This window comes from Citrus clementina, unplaced genomic scaffold, assembly GCF_000493195.1.
Source record: "Citrus clementina cultivar Clemenules unplaced genomic scaffold, Citrus_clementina_v1.0 scaffold_3, whole genome shotgun sequence".
Classification (NCBI taxonomy): Eukaryota; Viridiplantae; Streptophyta; class Magnoliopsida; order Sapindales; family Rutaceae; genus Citrus; species Citrus x clementina.
In genome coordinates this window covers 6,735,891-6,756,984 of record NW_006262339.1, presented here as the reverse complement: position 1 = coordinate 6,756,984, position 21,094 = coordinate 6,735,891, and the positions used below count along the sequence as shown (strand labels likewise).

At 35.1% G+C, this 21,094-nt stretch overlaps 3 protein-coding genes across 4 annotated transcripts; all 3 read left to right on the top strand.

Moving 5' to 3' along the window:
* The first annotated feature begins 929 nt into the window (after nucleotides 1-929).
* Nucleotides 930-8,795, top strand: LOC18048917 (SPX domain-containing membrane protein At4g22990). The gene is made up of 13 exons (XM_006440457.2): nucleotides 930-1,172; nucleotides 1,332-1,370; nucleotides 2,486-2,545; nucleotides 2,931-3,051; nucleotides 3,654-3,965; nucleotides 4,198-4,302; nucleotides 4,386-4,840; nucleotides 5,146-5,447; nucleotides 6,410-6,594; nucleotides 7,691-7,881; nucleotides 7,988-8,121; nucleotides 8,217-8,464; nucleotides 8,612-8,795. The coding sequence occupies exons 3-12, from the start codon at nucleotides 2,493-2,495 to the stop codon at nucleotides 8,453-8,455; spliced, it is 2,097 nt and encodes a 698-aa protein (XP_006440520.1). The 5' UTR covers nucleotides 930-1,172; nucleotides 1,332-1,370; nucleotides 2,486-2,492; the 3' UTR covers nucleotides 8,456-8,464; nucleotides 8,612-8,795.
* Nucleotides 8,796-12,270: 3,475 nt separating this feature from the next.
* Nucleotides 12,271-15,632, top strand: LOC18048916 (protein HOTHEAD). Of its 2 annotated transcripts, none has more exons than XM_024189804.1 (7): nucleotides 12,271-12,415; nucleotides 12,559-12,898; nucleotides 13,108-13,409; nucleotides 13,498-13,889; nucleotides 14,095-14,660; nucleotides 14,754-14,804; nucleotides 15,493-15,632. In XM_024189804.1, exons 1-7 carry the CDS (start codon nucleotides 12,331-12,333, stop codon nucleotides 15,515-15,517), a joined length of 1,761 nt encoding a protein of 586 aa, XP_024045572.1. In that variant the 5' UTR covers nucleotides 12,271-12,330; the 3' UTR covers nucleotides 15,518-15,632. The 2 variants fall into 2 exon arrangements, with proteins under 2 accessions (XP_024045572.1, XP_006440517.1); XM_006440454.2 differs by having other exon boundaries at nucleotides 12,556-12,898.
* Nucleotides 15,633-17,206: 1,574 nt separating this feature from the next.
* LOC18048915 (protein HOTHEAD) lies at nucleotides 17,207-20,813 on the top strand. The gene is made up of 6 exons (XM_024189135.1): nucleotides 17,207-17,291; nucleotides 18,874-19,216; nucleotides 19,433-19,734; nucleotides 19,822-20,371; nucleotides 20,477-20,665; nucleotides 20,759-20,813. Exons 1-6 carry the CDS (start codon nucleotides 17,207-17,209, stop codon nucleotides 20,811-20,813), a joined length of 1,524 nt encoding a protein of 507 aa, XP_024044903.1.
* Nucleotides 20,814-21,094: the final 281 nt, after the last annotated feature.

Below are 21,094 nucleotides of genomic sequence, written 5' to 3'. Positions count from 1 at the left end.
ATCAGTCATAGAAATGTTATTTTGGAATCTTCAGGGAAGATTTTGTTATTTTAATAAATTTGAGGGAATTTTCAAAATTTTATGTCCCTAATGTTCTAGCCTTGTAGGTACGTCTTGTCATTTTGCGTTGAACTTTGAAAAGAAAAGAAAAATAGTACAAACATGACACGTGCGTTTATATAACAATGAAGAATTATATATACTAACCGTGATTTATCTTTATTTCTATTAAAAAATATTAAATATTTTTATTCAAGGTAATTGCATCAATCATAATCTTCACCGTCCCTACAAAAAGAGAATAGAAAAAATAAAAATGAAAAAGCTGCATGAACCCATACTTCGGCCCTCCCTTGTTTATTGCCATGTGAAATCATTGTATAATTAATGTACGGCCACAAAAAAGAAAGATAATGAAAATATAATTATGGCCTCACTCTTAAGGATTTTGAATACAGACACGGCCAACCGGCGAGATGAGAAAAAAAGTTAAAAAAATTTAAACTTGGCTTAATTAATCTTGTGTACCATATAACAACAAATGGCAAGTCGAACTATTAACATAATCTTAGGTGGATAATTATGATAATTCCTCAAATATATGCGTGCCATTAAATAAAAGAAATTGAAAAAAATTGTACAGTTAATTACGTCGTAATTAGTCAATCAATAGAAGAGAATTCAATTGGTATTTGGACATTTGGTTGCAACTTGCAATTAGATTTTATACTTCAAAGTTAACAAACCAACTCAAAATCAATTTGGTATGCTTAGATCTCAGTTATGGTGTTGAAAATTTACAAGATGACCCCACTTGCCGAGTCACGAGGATCATAATAGTAACAGAAGGACCCCCCAAACTTTATTATATTTTCCCCAAAAACAATGCACTGTAACGAGAAAAAGCTTACTACAAAAGCGAACTCTTGACAGCCAACAAACTGAATTCTCCTTTTTCTCTCATTATTATTATTATTATTATTTCCTCCTCTAATTATTGAATTGGAAAGATTCATTCGCAATAACCAATCAAAGCCGAAGCATAATAAAACACTCTTCATTCATTCTCTAATTTCTTTTCATTTGTTTATTCCTTTTTGTTATTGCGAAATTCATTGCAAGATCCTTGCTCTTGAGATAATAAGTCCAGCTCCGTATTGGATTTGTTTAAGGTATCTGTCAATCTCTTCGAATCTCTGTCTTATGTGATTCCGAAAAACTATGGAACTCTGAAGACGATTTTTCCGTTTTGTAACCCATTCCGTGCTTGTTTTTACCGTTTTTGAAATTTCGCCGTGTTTTTTCTTTTGCGCCGCTTTGTGTTTGTTCAGGTGTTCGTTGATGGTCATCTAAACTTTGATTCATAGCAGGTAATGCGTTTTCTTTTTGGATTCATTTTCTGTTTGGTTCGCGCGAAATATTTGTATCTAATAATTCTGTGTTCAATTTTTTTTTTAAAAAAAATTCTGCAGTTTCGAATATTTTCTTTTGCCTTACATACGTTATGTTAATGGAAGTCTGAGCAGCTGATTAATTTGCTACTACTGTTTTATTGTTTATGATTTTTTCTGATTGTAACTAAATTTTATTTTTGATTTTATTTGTTAGTTTTTGTTTAATTTTTAGTTTTGAATCTAAGTTTATAGTATTGGCTACCTCAATGATTTAGTTGACTTGGTCAACTCCGCGGTGTCTTTGTAGAATTATTAAATATTACTGGTATTAGGTAAAATATAAGTGCTATAAGAAATTCAAATAGTAGCTATTGATACGTGCTTCAAATTATGTATATGTTTTATTGCTTTGCACGAATTTTATGGAATGCATAAGTTGACTTTTCGTACGGAGAATTGTAATATTTAAGGTATGGTAAAAAATTTTAAATTTTAATTTGACAAAGTATTTTAGCTGATGTTAGCTATGGCAATTCAGAGCTTAATTATAGTATAAAGGTTGGTTTGCTTTGTTCTGAAATGGCCCAGAAAACTGGAGGATACTGTAGTTGGGTGACTTGAAACACTGCACAGGTTGATTGCATGTGTCTGTTTTATTGTTGTGGACTGGAGGAACATGAACTAGTCGTTGAAAAGATTTTTTTGTTTTAATCTACTCTAAGGTGATTAATTGGTTTCAGATGAGGTTTACCAGAAGAAGACCCGTGGCAATTTTGCTCAACTTATTGTGACAAAACCATAATTTTTTTTAGCTTTTTCATAGATCTATGTAAGATGAAAAGGATATTAGCCAAATGAAAGACCAATATATGAATTCTTTGCAGTTATGGCTGTTATCCTCACCCTTAATTCTGCAAAGTGTTAGTGTTTAGTATGCATAATTATTGTTGGTATTCAGTCAATTTTTAAGGTAGTGAATGAAAAGTATAATTCTCCGTCCTTGTTTTTTTACACCACAAAAATATTTATTATACTTTTTTTTTTCTGCCTTTGTTTCTTCTCTGACCTAAATTTGTATCACTTATTTGTAGTGAAAAAATGGTTGCCTTTGGGAAAAAGTTGAAGGAAAGACAGATTCAAGAATGGCAAAGGTAAGGTTGAAGTTCTGTTCTGCCTTCTATGCTGCAATACTTAGTATTGACTGCACTATGGTAGGCGTCAAGGATATCTTCACTGAAATGAACCGTTCAAGGGATTGTTCGGTGACGAGCATTTGCTTTCATAATACTCTTAACTGCCTTTTGATCGAAAAGTTTGCAATGACAGCTAATATGTATTAGTTAATATGTTTAGCTAATATGCATAGAGCATGACAAATCTATAGTTTCTATTCAGTGTCTTTTAAGAGGGTTTATTTCACTCCTCCTTGCAAAGTCATTCAGCATATCTATAAATTTTATCATGTGCAACAATTTTTATTTATTTATTTACTATCACAGTTGCCATATTACCATGCGTATAATGGTTTTTTTTCAGTTATTATATTAACTACAAATTAATGAAGAAGAAAGTAAAACAATATGCTCAACAAATTGAAGTCGGAGCTCAAGATCGCCGTCATGTTCTCAAGGATTTCTCAAGAATGCTGGATAATCAGGTATGTTGGAAGATGCATATTAGAAGTCCTCTGTATGCTATTTCATAAATTATGTAATAAATTTAGACGAGCAATGTTGAACATTATGCATGCATTGAGTCTAACTAGGTGCAGATTGAAGTGTCCTTAGAGGTCATGCTGTCAACCACACTTTATAAGTTCTTTGGTTGTCCATGGTTTCTTTGGAGCTGGTTCTTGATTTTGATGCTCACCTTCTTCTACCTTCCTTTCGCCTACCCTTCCCTCCAACTTATGTTTAAAAAATCCACAGATGTTACTTAACAGAACTGTGTCTCGTAGCAAAGTGACAGTAGGATTTGCTAACAGAAGAATATTATAAATTGGGAATGACATGAGGGAGAAGGTGGATGGTTGGCCAAAATTGACTTTAAATACATCTTTGAGAAATCTCTTGCGAATCGCCGAATGGTTATATAATCATAAACATCTAAACTTTTGGTTGATTGGTAAGGAGTAGGTTCATCTCTTTCATTAGCAACAAACATGTTATACTCTTATGAGCTTCCTTTGTAGTTTATTATTTTGTGCTTTCGCCACAAAAGGAAAACTTAATACGAACCCCTTCGTTTTTATATTTTCAGATTGAGAAGATTGTTCTTTTCCTGTTGGAACAACAAGGTCTTCTTGCAAGCAGGTTAGCCAGGCTTAGGGAACAGCATGATGCTCTTCTACAGCAGCCAGATATATCCCAGATGACAGAACTACGAGAAGCCTATAGAGCAGCAGGAATGGATCTTTTAAAGCTTCTCTTTTTTGTTGAGATAAACGCAATTGGTCTGCGTAAGATTCTGAAGAAATTTGATAAACGTTTTGGTTATAGATTCACTGATTACTATGTCAAAACTCGTGCTAATCATCCTTACTCCCAGTTGCAGCAAGTGTTCAAGCATGTGGTAATGTGTCAAAAATCCAAGAGCCCCCCCTTTTTTTAATTTTTAAATTTAGTCATTTATACACTTAGGCTTCTGCATACTTTTATTGTACTCTTGAAAATTATGAGTGAAACTGTAAAGTCATGAGTTTTCGGGTATGCTATAGCAATATAGTGTAAAATAATGTCTACATATTCTCCATAAAGTTATTGTTTCATTGTGAAGTTTTACCTTCCAATTCTGTGATCTGCAGGGGTTAGGTGCTGTTGTGGGAGCTATATCTCGAAATCTTCACGAACTTCAAGATCATCAAGGAAGCTACTTATCCATATATGATGAGCCTGCTCTTCCCCTCCAGGTTTCTCTTTCTAATCCAATTTGTATGATCCTGTTTCTTCCTGACTCTGTTCATGTACCAAAGTTTGTGAATTTACCATGCAGGATCCTGTGGTCGATTCGATAAAAGCAGCTGTAGACAGGTTATCCAACTCTACAAACTTCCTCAACTTTATGGCACAACATGCACTGATTATGCAAGAAGAGTTGCCCAGTCCTGTTGAGGAACATATTGATGATCAGAAATACCATTTTATGTCACTTCTATTGAACTTAGCAAACACGTTTCTTTATATGGTGAATACATATATTATTGTCCCTACCGCAGATGACTACTCCATGAGCCTTGGAGCTGCTGCAACAGTCTGCGGTATTGTTATTGGGGCAATGGCTATAGCACAGGTCTTTTCTTCTGTGTATTTTAGCGCTTGGTCAAACAGATCATATTTCAAACCTCTTGTATTCAGCAGCATTGTTCTTTTCATCGGAAATGTCATGTATGCATTGGCATATGATTTCAGTTCCATAGCAGTTCTCTTAATTGGCCGTCTTTTCTGTGGGTAAGTATTCTTCTTTGTTTTCTTCTATTTGGGTAATTCCTTGATGGATTTTACCCAGAAAATTCCAAGTAACTTCCAATACCATTTCTAGTGTATTTTACTCAGATCAATCTGTATTTGCTTACTTTCTTATCTACCAGAGTTGATGTGCCACTATTGGAGATTTAAAATTGATTCAGAGCTCATTTCTATTTTAATAAAATGTATCACCCAAAAGTTGCTCTTCTTGTGGAATCCATATGAAATACATAATCCTTTTGTTTTTCTCATCACAAGTTGACAGAGATATAAATTTTATGTTGCAGATTCGGTTCAGCTAGAGCTGTTAACCGGCGTTATATCAGTGATTGTGTACCACTAAAAATCCGCATGCAGGCATCGGCAGGTTTTGTTAGCGCCAGTGCTCTAGGAATGGCTTGTGGTCCTGCTCTTGCTGGCTTGCTTCAAACAAATTTTAAAATCTACAAGTTGACGTTTAATCAAAACACGTTACCTGGTTGGATTATGGCTGTTGCCTGGCTTTTTTATTTGGTATGGTTGTGTATCTCATTTAAAGAACCTTCTCGGGATATTGAAGAGAATCATACACAGGAAGAATCGAATGCTGGTATGTTAAATCCTATCACACTGTCTTTTATGGCTTAATATTTTTGACACCTGCAATCATGCTCACCACTCCTTCCTGGGTTTGAACAAACCATTGATCCATTCATATGACACTAAACTATATAACTATCTCTCTTTTTATCTTTTAGTTGCTTCATAATATCAAAAACCAAAAGCCTGTAAAATAATTCTAATTGTTTTAAGTTTTGACTTTTCAAGTCTTATAAACTTAAGTTTGATAGGTTTTAATTGGAGCTACAAAATTTCAAAGTTATGAATAGTTTTTTACCCCCAAGTCAAACATATAAAGCAAAATATTGAGGTAATACTGATGGATGTGTGTAGAAATTTGAAAACATTTATATTCTATTTCAAAAAAATTTATGCATGAGCTGCATACATTCAGCTTGGCAACTAGAATATACTAGGTCTTTATTTCTTGCTCTATTAAGGGTACATGCTTCATTGGCTATTCAATTCAAGAAATGTATTTGCCTTATGTGGTATGTAACCGGCCCTGTATTGGCTTATAGACACTTTGTACAATATCTCATCTGGTCTTAAGAATGTGAACAACGTGTCTTATAAAACTGCGGTGGAGACTGGGTGCTGATGTTACTCATCAAGTTTCAAGGATTGTCTTCATCTCCAGCTACTAGCTCAGCTAAATGGGACCAGTTATGAACATTAAAGGCCAAAGAGTCAATACCAGTAGGATAACCTGCTATTGGAGGTAGATATTGGAAGTTGTTCTGTATAGGGTAGAATAACGGTTACATGAAAGTAGTTCTTACATTGGAGGAAAATGGTTACATGGTTACATTTGACTGCTTGAGTAGTTGTATCCAAACACCCTTTCTCTCAATTTTATGCATGGAATTTTTATATGTTATAATTTGAAACCATTCCATTTATGTAAAAGAATAAATGTTTGATTTTGGTGTTGGGCCATACAAATGACAGAACCAGTAGATAATAGTGCACTGGAAAAAGGTCTTCAGCAACCATTGCTCATAACTTCAGAAGAAAAACCAGAAGATGAAGATGGTGACCAAGAATATGACGGAAGTGATGAAACTTCTGAGGAATCTCATCCACCAGCCAATTCAATTAGATCAGCATACAGACTACTTACGCCCTCTGTAAAGGTAAGAAATTGACTCCTAACGTTTTCTTCATTTCAAAAACATAGATATTTCTGTCAGTGATTTTCATGGATTGTGTTGTTGACCTGGAAAGTACGTACATCTACGTGGGTACAAGATTTTTACTTCTCATTAGCTTGTGTCAACTGGACATATTTGCTTAACATGACTTTTACTTCTCGTTAGGTGTAAACCAGACATCTTTGCTTAGCATGACCTGCTATTTTATGTACTGTTTTTTTATTGACTTGGTTGCCCAAACATTATGATCTTCATTGCAATGGCATCGTAGATTTTTAAATTAGCTTGTTACTATGAGTTGATATGCAACAGTGAACACTTACAATGTCACAATAGGATCCTTGCATCATCAGTTCTCGATCTGATGTATCTAACTTTGATAGGTAAACACACCATGTCCGTTTATGGCTCGCACATTCAAGTCCTTGTACTTTTGACTTTATGTAAATGTGGGTCTATGTTGATATTTAATTAATACAAGACCTCAAATATAATTAACAGAATCTGGATGTCTCCTCTTCTTCCTTTTCTTCTATTTCTTTTGTTTTTTTGTGTTTTTAAATTTACAAAACAAGATGTTATTAGGTAAACTATTACCATACAGAACCTTTGATCTCCTTGGTGTGCAGTTGCAGAATAGCAGGTGAACTGTGACTATCCAGAACTTATGTAGCTAAAAGATAACTAATTTTCCCTGGAATGCACCTGTTGCACCATATATCAGAACATCTCTAGGCATGTATGTAAATCAGGATTTTGTGCAACTAATAGTGATATGTTTAGCATCTCTGTAATGGCTTGGGAAAGTAGATTGAGATGATCCAAATACTGCTTGCTTTGATCAGAATGTTAGATCATTCAGATTTTTACGGCGCAGTGGAACTTACCATTGAACCAGTGGTTATTAATCAATCAAAGCTCTAGTGTTGTTCATGTAGTTACTATCATGTGCTTAATTCAGTTCAATACTTCAATTCTGTGCTTGCTTTTCTCATCGCAAATGATTTACCTTAAGATTCAAGCTGAAACGCTTATATTTTCAAATTACCTCTCACCTAAATTCTGATGTTTTTACCAGGTTCAATTGTTGATATATTTTATGCTCAAGTACGTGATGGAGATTTTACTCTCTGAATCTAGCGTTGTTACTACATACTATTTTGGATGGTCCACGGGCGCGGTCGCAATTTTTCTTGCATGTCTTGGCCTTACCGTTCTTCCAGTAAACATCATTGTTGGCAGCTATATTAGCAACATGTTCGAAGATAGGTAAGTCTCCAACAGAATCACATTGTCATTCTCTGTGTTTTCTGATGTGAACTCTTGAATTCTTTTTGTAACCAACTGATGTCTTCACTCTTTGATCTGGCTGCAGGCAAATTTTATTGGCTTCTGAAATCATGGTCTGTATAGGCATACTCTTTAGCTTCCATGTGCTCATCCCCTACTCCGTTCCACAATATGTCTGCTCAGGACTCGTCTTGTTTGTTTTTGCTGAAGTACTTGAAGGTGATTATATATTGAGTGACAATTGAGAAAATACCTATGAAATATTAGATTCTAATGTAGTATGTCTCATTATTTTGTAACGTATTTTGGTGCAGGCGTCAACTTGTCACTACTATCTCGGGTGATGTCTTCCAGGCTTTCTCGCGGAACGTACAATGGCGGGTTACTTTCAACAGAAGCTGGGACAATTGCTCGGGTCATCGCGGATGGCACAATTACTCTGGCTGGGTTCTTGGGCCAGAGCAATCTCTTGAATGTCACTCTACTCCCTTCACTGTTTGTCTGTGGAGCTTCCATTATCGCTACTTTCGTTACCTACAACTCTCTCTATTGATCTATCAAGGTGCTATATTAGTCTTAATTCTTCCTCCTCCCCGCCCATATTTAAATTTTCCTCGCCATTATTCTTCTGTTGTATTATTGTACTTGTACAGTAGATGAAAAATAAGGTCATTGATTTTTTTGTTCAATTGGTTTAATAAATTTTCAGGGTTACACTATTAAGGGCCTAAAATTTGCGTATTCCCAAATCCGGAATGCTTCTCATGCTATTCACCTGTATTCCCGTGAAGTCGATTTTCACTCTCTCTTAATGGTTGAATCCTAAGTATTCTCTTCTGTTATTAAGAAACTGTGTATGGCTGATGCCTTTTATAAGTAAAGAATTTTCCAAAGGGTAAGAGCGTTACCATGAGAATTTTCTATAAATATTTATTTACTTACCTATATAGTGAATAAAAGAGTGAAAAAATTAATTATCTCTTAAAATATTTTTTAAATAAAAATAAGTTCATATTATTTTTTAATAAAACAATAATAATTATAATACCTCTCTCTTCAATGAGAAGATAAAAAAATAATATAATATTAAATTGAAGGCTTCAAAAAACTAAATATTTGTAAAACCTTTTAAATATTTTTATTTATTTATATCGCTTTTCAAATGATAAGTAAAAATTTATTTTAAAAATTTTTTTAGTGGTGTTTCTAAATCTTGGATAAAATGTAAATACTGCGACACAATAAAGGCAGAGGGATAGGGTTGAAGATACTTCTTGGTCAACGAGTGCTTTTTCGTGGTAAAATCTTTACTTGATAATTTTACATGCGTGCTAGCGACAGTCAGCTCTTTCTATGAAGGAGATGTATCTTCTTAACTGGATTGTTGTGTAGATTTCACTCATTATTTTTTAATTTTAATAATTACATCACTTTAAAGAAGAAAATTATCACATTACCCTTATCTTCAAGCTTTTTTTTTTTACCCAACCATCAATTCACTTTCGGCACAATTTTTTTTTTAAGATTTCTTTCGACTAAATTGAATTAATAAATATTGATGTTAAAAATTTAGATTTACTCCATTAAAAAATTTATACACAAATGTTGAGAGTGTGAAAAAAAAAATTTTATCCTTAAAATAATTTTTTAAAAAAGAACTTGATGCATTCAGTTTTTACTATTTATTAATTTAGTTTAGTTTTTGTAAGATTTAATTTCGAATTTGCTCGTAAAATGCAAAGAAGGCGCAGCGAAAAAGTGAAATCTCAGGAGAGAAAAAAAGTATAATCCAAACGATAGATGTTTTGAACTGAAAAAATAAGGCCGAAATATGTTTAAAAACAAATTATGGTGAAAGTGAACTGATGACCGAGTAAGTGTAAAGGAAAAAAACTTGAAGTTAAGGATAACGCGGTAAATTTGGTATTTAAAATGATGTAATTTTGAGATTTAAAAAAAAAGAAAAAAAAAAGAAGATGAATTAAATACTTGCTGACTAAAGGCAGTACGTCTGATGCAAATGATGGCACGTAAAAAGTCTTACTGGGAACTACTTCCCCGATTAATCGGACTTGACTAGCTTACAGAATCTGTAAGCTACAGACTGCAGCATCAGCCGTTGGATGTGGAGTTAGAAACTAAACAATAGAAAATCGGATGGTGGGATGACATGACGGGAGATGTTTGTTAACAGAATCTGTACCATAGAAAGGTCCCGATTAATCATTTGCTTTCTGCAATTGATCCAAATTTATGCAGTGTAGGTACGTACTTTTAAAAGCTCTAAGAAATGGAGGTGTCTTCCTTCGGCGAAGTATTTCACTTTTCACATACGCAAGATCTGGGTACGGATACCACATCATATGACGTATCTATGATTTTTGGCTCCTTGGATTTTTTTAATTTTGGCTCTCGCCCTTCGAGTAAAAGTTTAACACCACGCACTCCTCCTACTTTTAAATTAACCAATCATAACTGTGATAACGACAGGAGCAAAGAAAAACTGAATACCCTGGCTACAAACGAGGATGGCTGCATGTATTTTACGGAGAGATCTCATTTAAAGGCCCATCTCATCTGCAAAGTGAACGAGTAAATAATAATTATATGCCGTTCGAGAGAGGAGTCAATTCAGAATGGGCACGCAAAAGTAGTAGTGAACTTTAATTAACTCGCCGCAAAAGACGATAGAAATATAAATGTAATCCTAAAATAGCAATAATAATTGTCACTCCTGCAGCCATTTCTGGTTGAGTATGCGATGACACAAATCAAACGCTTCTCTTCATGCCTAAAAAGGCTGTTACATTTATTGACCCATTTTTTGGTTATATGAAACTTTTAATTGTTTGTACCAGCCGCATGCCTAGATCTAGACACACAAAAATAACACGGGCAGGCAGGTCCCGGTGCATGTTCAAGAGATCGTACGAGAATATTTAGTTCTAAATGTGTATTGTTGAAAGGATTAGTAGTATATATCTTAAGTAAGGAAAAAAAAAATGAAGTAGTGAAATTAATGCGTTGTGCTTTCATTGTGTGTTACTGTGCTGGAAGCATAAGTTGTGGAGGAGGAATCATGATTCTTTCTTGATCTGATCATATCCTAAGTAAATAACTCAATTATTGATTGGTTGTTAATAAATAAAAAATAAAATAATTAAATCTTACTTATACACTATCATTAAAAGATACATGATAAAAAAAATTTAAAATTAAATAGTACTCAAATTATGAGAGAATCTTTTTTCGTGGAGGAGATACTCTTTTGACACTGTTAGTTAGCCAAAAATATTGGTCGCTGGTAATCAATGCATTTTCTTGAAATCTCCGGAAATTTCATTTATTTAAATTCCATCTAACTGATACTGAAACTGCGGTCCCCACACTCCATGCATTAACACGAACTTATCTACTTGTGCACGAGTTGTTGGATTCCATTAATAGCTTCTTCCCCATATCATTTTTTTTTTAATTTTATTTTTTCCCCTATATTTTATTTTCATTAAAAATATGCTGATATTTACCATCATAATTCATTATATATATAACAACTTAATTAACTTTGTAATGTCAAAGTCTTCATTTATAGTTTTTTTTTTAATATTTTATCGCAGACATATATACAAATATTTACACTAAAAATATTTATTAAAACTTTTTAAATTAATTTTGTAGTGGCGCAATTTATATATTTAAGCCTAAAACACTTGGATTACTTCATAGTGCTGATAAGAGAGTTTTTATTAAAACGTATCCTGTTTGCTAAAGTCGTTAATAAATAAAATCCAATGGCCAGAAATCAAGACAATTTTATACAACCAGTTGGTGTTGCTTCATAATCTCCATTAATTGCAAAAATCATTGCTGGTTTGCACTTATTGCGTACCAAAAATGAAGGCATTAGAAGATATTATCAAGCGTAATTAATTGGCAATATTAGTGTAGGACAGTTGTATTAGTCGGTCGGTATTGCCTTAATGAAATATCCGACAATCGACTGCTTCTCTCTCTCATAGTCTCATTTCATGTACAAAAAGGCAACCTTGAAATTCAGCTGAAGTAATAAATATGGCCTCATCAGTTTCATTTTTCCAATGAACGTCAGTTTCATCTCTCCAAGCTCTCAATTCGGGGCAAATTAATTAGTAGCTCATTCCAATGTTGCTTGTATAAAGTTCGCTGACACCGGCTTGGCGGCATCGCATTTCCTCTGAATCTTTGTGTGCGCTTCGGAGGAAATTTAGCTTCCATTTTCCCGACAAAGTGAGCAAGAAATCTTTGTGCATGCAGAATTTGTCGTCACCGTATCAAAGCTTGTTGCCTTCTTATTCGACAACAGCAATACCCCTCTATATATATATGTGTGCGCGTGTGTATAATTAATTGATCAAAAGGCCTCAGCGAGAGCTGTTATTTCATGAAATCATGGATCTTGGGTGCTTGAGATTGTCATTTGTTGCTACTCTTGCTACATTTCTCTTCTTTCATGACTTTTGTGCCTGTCAAAAAGGTAATAAATTAATTTAATTGGCAATTTTACGGTTAATTTTATCCTAATAATATATGTGCACACATGCCTCTGTCACATGCATGTTTGAAAAACGTAATATATGATCCCCAAATTATATACGTCACTTTTTGTGTACACAGCAGCTCTGAACTACAGTTTCATGCACAATGCAACTGCGGCACAACCAGTGTCCTACTACGACTACATCATCATCGGAGGTGGCACCGCCGGCTGCCCGTTAGCCGCCACGCTCTCGCAAAACGCCTCCGTGTTGCTACTTGAACGCGGTGGCTCGCCTTACGGAAACCCCAACATCACCAACTTGGGTTCTTTTGGCGCTGCACTCTCTGATCTCTCCTCAACCTCTCCCTCGCAGCGCTTCATCTCCGAAGATGGCGTCATCAATTCCCGTGCCCGCGTTTTGGGAGGTGGCAGTTGCCTCAATGCCGGCTTCTACACACGCGCTGCGCCTTATTATGTCAGGTAACTGACTGGTGGTAATGCTTGTGAATACCATTCGGCAAGGGATGCAATGTAGAAACGCCAACCTTTAGAGGGCCATTATTTAGTAATTTAAGATACAAGGGGGTTCAAGTATAAAATTATTACAGACGAGCTAAACTTCAATTTAAACTCTAATTTTACTGCACTGAACTTTTTTTTTCTGATTTTATTTACTTTTGGTAAATTAGAGAAACGGGGTGGGATGAACGTTTGGTGAATGAATCGTACCAGTGGGTGGAGAAGGTGGTGGCATTCGAGCCGCCGATGCGGCAGTGGCAGTCGGCCGTCAGAGATGGGCTGGTAGAGGTAGGGGTGTTGCCGTACAATGGCTTCACTTACGATCATTTGTATGGCACGAAGATTGGTGGGACAATATTTGATCAAAATGGCCAAAGACACACAGCTGCTGATTTGCTGGAGTATGCTAATCCCAGTGGCCTCACTTTGCTCTTGCATGCCACCGTGCACAAGGTTCTGTTCAGAATTAAAGGTATGTGAATGTGACCCGTAAGAGATTGACCAATGGTTGGCTATTACTATCAATCTTGATGATTGATTGACATTGAAGTTTTAAACAGGAAAGGCAAGGCCACAGGCCCATGGAGTTGTCTTCAGAGATGCAACCGGGGCCAAACACAGAGCATATCTCAAGAATGGGCCTAAGAATGAGATCATCGTGTCAGCTGGAGCACTGGGAAGCCCACAACTTTTAATGTTGAGCGGAGTGGGCCCAGCAGACCACCTCAAGGCCCATAACATCACGGTTGTGTTGGACCAGCCCTTGGTTGGTCAGGGGATGTCTGATAATCCCATGAATGCCATTTTTGTACCGTCCCCTGTTCCGGTGGAGGTTTCCCTCATCCAGGTCGTCGGAATTACCCAGTTTGGAAGCTACATAGAAGCCGCAAGTGGCGAAAACTTCGCCGGTGGGTCGCCATCGCCAAGAGACTATGGCATGTTCTCTCCCAAGGTACAAGTATTCATCCCCTTTTGGGCTAGCCTAGTAGCAAAGTAATTCGTTTGTAAACAGGCCTTTACGTAATTTCATTTGAAGTCCAGTGTGTTAACTATAAATGGCCCTCATCTGCTTCCTCAAGAACCCTCAACATCTGCATGATTGAGGGTAAAATGGTACATTACGCTGATTTTCCAAAAATATTTGTTCGCACATGCAGATTGGACAGCTGTCTAAAGTGCCTCCCAAACAAAGGACCCCAGAGGCTATAGCCGAAGCAATTGAAAACATGAAAGCACTTGATGATCCAGCTTTCAGAGGCGGATTCATTCTCGAAAAGGTTATGGGCCCAGTATCCACGGGCCATTTGGAGCTCCGAACCCGAAACCCGAACGATAACCCGTCCGTCACGTTCAATTACTTCAAGGAACCTGAAGACTTACAAAGATGTGTACAGGGCATTTCAACCATAGAGAAAATAATTGAATCAAAATCTTTTTCTAAGTTTAAATACGAGAGTATGTCAGTGCCAACACTGGTAAACATGACTGCCAGTGCCCCGGTCAATTTGCTGCCCAGACACAGCAATTCATCAACATCACTGGAACAATTTTGCAGGGACACAGTGATGACCATATGGCATTATCATGGAGGTTGCCAGGTTGGTAAGGTTGTTGATCATGATTATAAGGTTCTTGGGGTCGATGCATTGAGGGTCATCGACGGATCCACGTTTTATTACTCCCCGGGGACTAATCCGCAAGCAACGGTCATGATGCTTGGAAGGTACGTTAACCTGACCACAAGCAAATACGTAAGCAAGATTTTGGTAAGTTTATGTGAGGTTTAATTAATTTGTTGTGTTGTGATGTGTTGCAGGTACATGGGAGTCAGGATTCTGAGTGAGAGACTTGCAAGTAACGATTCAAAGTAATGTCAATCATCATCATATATATGTTAATTTGATTTTTTTTTCGTTGATTTGAACTTTTTTTAAAAAATAATAATAATAGGGAATATTTGAATTTTGTGAGTTTTATTGAATTTGTAATAAATAAAAAAAAGTTAATAAACTGCATTTATGGAAAGTGAGTTTGAAGGTGGTTTTATTTTCGGAAAATGCAAAGTTTTATGTTACTCAAGTTTTTTTTTTTAAAAAATAAAATCTTTAATTGAGAAATATGGTATCCTAACTTTGGTGCAGTGCCCTCACTACATCCTAAAAAATCTGGTTATATGCCCAAAATTTTACTATTGTTGACACGCTAAATTTTTAGATTGTAAATTCATATAATAAATACATCATCAATATTTTAAGGGTCATGAATGAAAATTTATGAGTACCGAACAACATTATACAGTGTATGACGTATCTATGTGCTTTCTAGTATATAAAAGACTTAACAGTGTCTTCAAAGAATTTTATCACACACTCTTACTTTCAAATTGACCAATCATAATTTTGATAACGACAAGACCATCTCATCCTCAAAGAGAACGAGTAAATAATTATATGCTGTTCCAGAGGTGTGTCATTTCAGAATGGGCACGTAAGTCGCCGCAAAAGATGATACATGTAATCTTACAGTAATATTGATATTGATTGTCACTTTTGCAGCCATTTCTGGTGGAGAGTGCGTTGACACTAATCAAAAGCTTCTCGTCATGCCAATGTCACTTTTATCGACCCATTTTTGGTTAATTATATGAAACTTTTATTTGTTTACACCAGCGAAGATCTAGACACGCAAAATAACATGTTCTTAATTTCTTTTTCTTAAGATATATATATGTACTACTAATCCTTTCAACATTATACATTTAGAAGTAAATATATTCTTTAACGATCTCTTGCACATGCACCGAGACCTGCACATTAAACAAAGAAATCAAAAATGGAAAAGCACCACATAATCAAGCAGTGAAATTAACGTGTTCTGCTTTCATCGTGTATAATGTACCGAAAGCACAGGCTGTGGAGGAGGGATCAAGATTCTCTCATAATCTGATCTTCTCCTAAGTAAAAATATATATATGTAATTGGTAGTTAATAAATAAAAAAATAAAAAAATTAAATTCTATCTATACACTATCACTTAAAAATACATAACATAAAATCTTTAAAAACTTATAAAAATTTCGATAAGGAGAGGATCTTTAGCCGTGGAGGAGGAGATGCTCTTGTGACACTCTTAGCCACAGACATTGGTGGCTTGTAATCAATGCATTGCTTGAAATTTCCGGGAAGTTCATTTATTTAGATTCCATCCAACTGATGCTGAACTTGCGATCCCCCCTACCCCACGCATTAACCTAAGCTTATCTTCCCCATACCTTTTTATATTTTTAATTTTATTTTTCCCCTATATTTCATTTTTCATTACAAATATATTGATGTTTACCATCATATATATATATATATATAAGAACTTAATTAACTTTGTGATGTCAAAGTCTGCATATATCGGTTTTTCTAATATTATATTACAGACATACATACAGATGTTTACAATTGAAATATTTATTAAAAATTCCTAAATCAATTTTGTAGTGGCACAATTTATATACTTACGCTCAAAACAAGTTAAAACACTCAGATTACTTCATAGTATTGATAAGAGAGTTTTATTAAAAAGTATCCCGTTTGCTAAAATCATTAATCAATAAAATCTAATGGCCAGAAATCAAGACAATTTTGTACAACCAGTCGGCGTAATTTCATAATCTCCATTAATTCCAAAAATATGCACCAAAAATCAAGGCATTAGAAGATATTATCAAGCGTAATTAATTGGTAATAGTGATGAGTTGTATCAGTTGGTTGGTGTAGCCTTAGTGAAAGGAGAGGGCTACCTTACAGCATCTGTAAGGTTCAGCCCTCTCACACGCAACTTACAAGTATCGACTGCTTCTCTCACTCATAGTCTCATTTCATGTACAAATAGGCACCTTGATATTCAGCTGAAGTAATAAATACAGCTTCATCAGTTTCATTTGTTCATTGAAACTCAGTTCTATCTCTCCAACCTCTCAATTCTGTGCAAATTAAATAGTAGCTCATTCCAATGTTGCTTGTGTAAAATTCGCGGACTCCGGCTTGGCGGCATCGCATTTTCTCTGATTCCTTGTGTGCGCTTCTGAGGAAATTTAGCTTCCATTTACCCGACAAAGTGAGCAAGAAATCGTTGTGCATGCAGAATTTGTCGTCACCGTATCAAAGCTTGTTGCCTTCTTATTCGACAACAGTAATCCCCCTATATATATATGTGTGTGTGTGTGTAATTAATTAATTGATCAAAAGGTCTCACCGAGAGCTGTTATTTCATCAAATCATGGATCTTGGGTGCCTGAGATTGTCATTTGTTGCTACTCTTGCTACATTTCTCTTCTTTCACGACTTTTGTGCATGTCAAAAAGGTAATAAATTAATTTAATTGGCAATTTTACTTTGATTTTTAGAGTTAATTTTATCGTCCTAATATAAGTGCACACATGACTTTGTCACATGCATGTTTGAAAAAAGTAATAATATCATCTAGGATCCTACTATGTTACCACCGTGGTTAACATACCACCTTTTTTTGTCCTTTTGGGTTAATTACACTGCAATCACCGTTTTATTCTAAAATTAGAAAATAATCAGATAATACTATATTTTGACTCATTAGTCCTACTTATTTTGATTTTTTAAACTTAAATCAAAAGGTGAGGATATTTTTTAATTATTAATTCACACACCCATCTTTAAAGTTTTAAAAAGAAAATCTACTCCATACACTTACCTAAGTCAAATATATTCTTGATAAAAATAATTTTTTATTCATACTAAATAAATTAATTAAAATGATATAAAAAAACTTATTGGATTCTTTACATGCCCACTAGTTTCAGTTCCACATCTCTAGCAATTAGCAACTAAATTCTATTACTAACTCAAATTTATCAAACATGAGATGTGAAAAACGTTTTCAAATAAGTATGGAGCATAAAATGGCTTTGCCTCCAAATTCTTATTAAAAGCTTCTAAACTTTTTGATACCTTCTTATTAAACGATAAAAAAAATTATTAATTGGTGAATTAATATATTTTTATTACATATTGAAATTATTTACTGCAAATTGAATAAGATTATGAAACAAATATTAACTACAAATTAAGAACAAAAGATCAATTTCATACTCATATTTATCATAAAATATGGTTTGTATTTAATACATGGTTTTATTATATATTAAATTAATTAATTAATAAGAAAGACTATTAATTTAAAAATATTAATTCATATATAAGAATAAATTAATTTATCGGTGAAATTAACAAGGTCATTTGACACAATATATTGTATTACATTAGCTGCATTGTATTACGGTGTGTGTTATTAACGTGTATTAAACTGTAATACAATATCATGTTTGGTGCAATATTAACTATAGTATAAGTAATAATATTTTATATCATTATTTAGATTATTATTAATTTTAAATTAATATTATTCAATTTATTAATATTTAAGTATTTATTATTTTTTATTAAATATTTAAAAAATAATTAATTTTTATATACTAATATTATAATATAATTAAATAACGTAATATTATATTATATTTTTATTTTAAATATTATTTAAGTATTTATTATTAGTTATATTAAGTTGTTAAATAATAATCAATTTTTACTTATTAAATGTTATAATATAATTAAGTAATACATTATTTAATTATATTTTAAATATAATTAAAATGTTTTAATATTATTGAATAATAAATTGTAAATTTGTGGATTTATGTGTCAATATTTTAAGCTTTGTTCCTTTTATAATTTTGTAGCAAATATTGGGGAGTATAATGTTAATAACCCAACAGAAACATCTTAGCCATTGCACTTGTTTTAAGTTAAATATAATGATGGATTAGGAAAATATAAAAGAATGTGGTATGTTACATAGCTGGACCCTCTCTATGATCCCCATATTTTATACGTCACTTTTTGTGTACACAGCAGCTCCGAACTACAGTTTCATGCGCAACGCAACTGCAGCAAAACCAGTGTCCTACTACGACTACATCGTCATCGGAGGTGGCACCGCCGGCTGCCCGTTAGCTGCCTCGCTCTCCCAAAACGCCTCCGTGTTGCTACTTGAACGCGGTGACTCGCCTTACGGAAACCCCAACATCACCAACTCGGGTTCTTTTAGCGCTGAACTCGCTGATCTCTCACCAACCTCTCCCTCTCAGCGCTTCATCTCCGAAGATGGCGTCGTCAGTACTCGTGCCCGCGTTTTAGGAGGCGGCACTTGCATCAATGCCGGCTTCTACACACGCGCTGAGCCTTCTTTTGTCAGGTAACTGACTGGTAGTAATGCTTGTGAATTACCATTCGGCAGTGGTTACAATGTGGCAACGTCAGCCTTTAGAGCGTCATTATTTAGTAATTTAAGATGCAAGGGCCGGGGCTTAAGTATAAAATTATTATAGACGAGCTAAACTTCAATTTAAACCCTAATCTTTACTGAACTGACTTTTTTTTTTCCTGATTTTATTTACTTTTGTTAAATTAGAGAAGAGGGGTGGGATGGACGTTTAGTGAATGAATCATACCAGTGGGTGGAGAAGAAGGTGGTATTCAGGCCGCCGATGCAGCGGTGGCAGTCGGCTCTGAGAGATGGGCTGGTGGAGGTAGGGGTGTTGCCGTACAATGGCTTCACTTACGATCATTTGTATGGCACGAAGATTGGCGGGACAATAATTGACCAAAATAACCAAAGACACACAGCTGCTGACTTGTTGGAGTATGCTAATCCCAGTGGCCTCACTGTGCTCTTGCATGCCTCTGTGCACAAGATTCTGTTCAGAAATAAAGGTATGTGTCGCGCGCAAGAGATCAACCATATGGTCGGCTACTACTATCAATCTTGATGATTGACTGACATTTTGAAGTTTTAAACAGGAAAGGCAAGGCCAGTGGCCCATGGAGTGGTCTTCAGAGATGCAACAGGAGCCGAGCACATAGCATATCTCAGGAATGGGCCTATGAATGAGATCATAGTGTCAGCTGGAGCACTGGGAAGCCCACAACTTTTAATGCTGAGTGGAGTGGGCCCAGCAGAACACCTCAAGGCCCATAATATCACGGTTGTGTTGGACCAGCCCTTGGTTGGTCAAGGGATGTCTGATAATCCCATGAATGCCATTTTTGTACCGTCCCCAGTTCCGGTGGAGGTTTCCCTCATCCAGGTCGTCGGAATTACCCAGTTTGGAAGCTACATAGAAGGCGCAAGTGGCGTAAACTTCGCCGGTGGGTCGCCATCGCCAAGACCTTACAGAGGCGGATTCATTTTCGAAAAGATTGTGGGCCCAGAATCCACGGGCCATTTGGAGCTCCGAACCCGTAACCCGAACGATAACCCGTCCGTCACATTCAATTACTTCAAGGAACCTGAAGACTTACAAAGATGCGTACAGGGCATCTCAACCATAGAGAAAATAATTGAATCAAAATCTTTTTCTAGGTTTAAATACGATAATATGTCGGTGGAAACACTGCTAAACATGACTGCTAGTATGCCGTTGAATTTGCTGCCGAAACACAGCAATGCGTCAACATCACTGGAACAATTTTGCAGGGACACAGTGATGACCATATGGCATTATCATGGAGGTTGCCAAGTTGGTAAGGTTGTTGATCATGATTATAAGGTTCTTGGGGTTGATGCATTGAGGGTCGTCGACGGATCCACGTTTTATTACTCCCCGGGGACTAATCCGCAAGCAACGGTCATGATGCTTGGAAGGTACGTTAACCTGACCACAGGCAAATACGTAAGCAATATTTTGGTAAGTTTATGTGAGGTTTAATTAATTTGTTGTGTTGTGATATGTTGAAGGTACATGGGAGTCAGGATACTGAGGGAGAGACTTGCAAGCAACGATTCAAAGTAATGTCAATCATCAATTCATCATCATATATATGTTAATTTGATGTTTGTCTTCTTGATTTGAACTTTAAAAAAATAAAAAATAAAATGTGAATTCTGTGAGTTTTATTGAATTTGTAATTAAAAAAAAAAGTTAATAAACTGCGAGTTTGAAGGTGGTTTTATTTTCGGTAAATGCAAAGTTTTATGTTACTCGAGTTTTTTTTTTTTTTTTAATTTCTTTATTTCCCCCTTTTAATTGGCAAAAAAGATTAATTTGATATTCCCTGGGAACTATTCTGATTG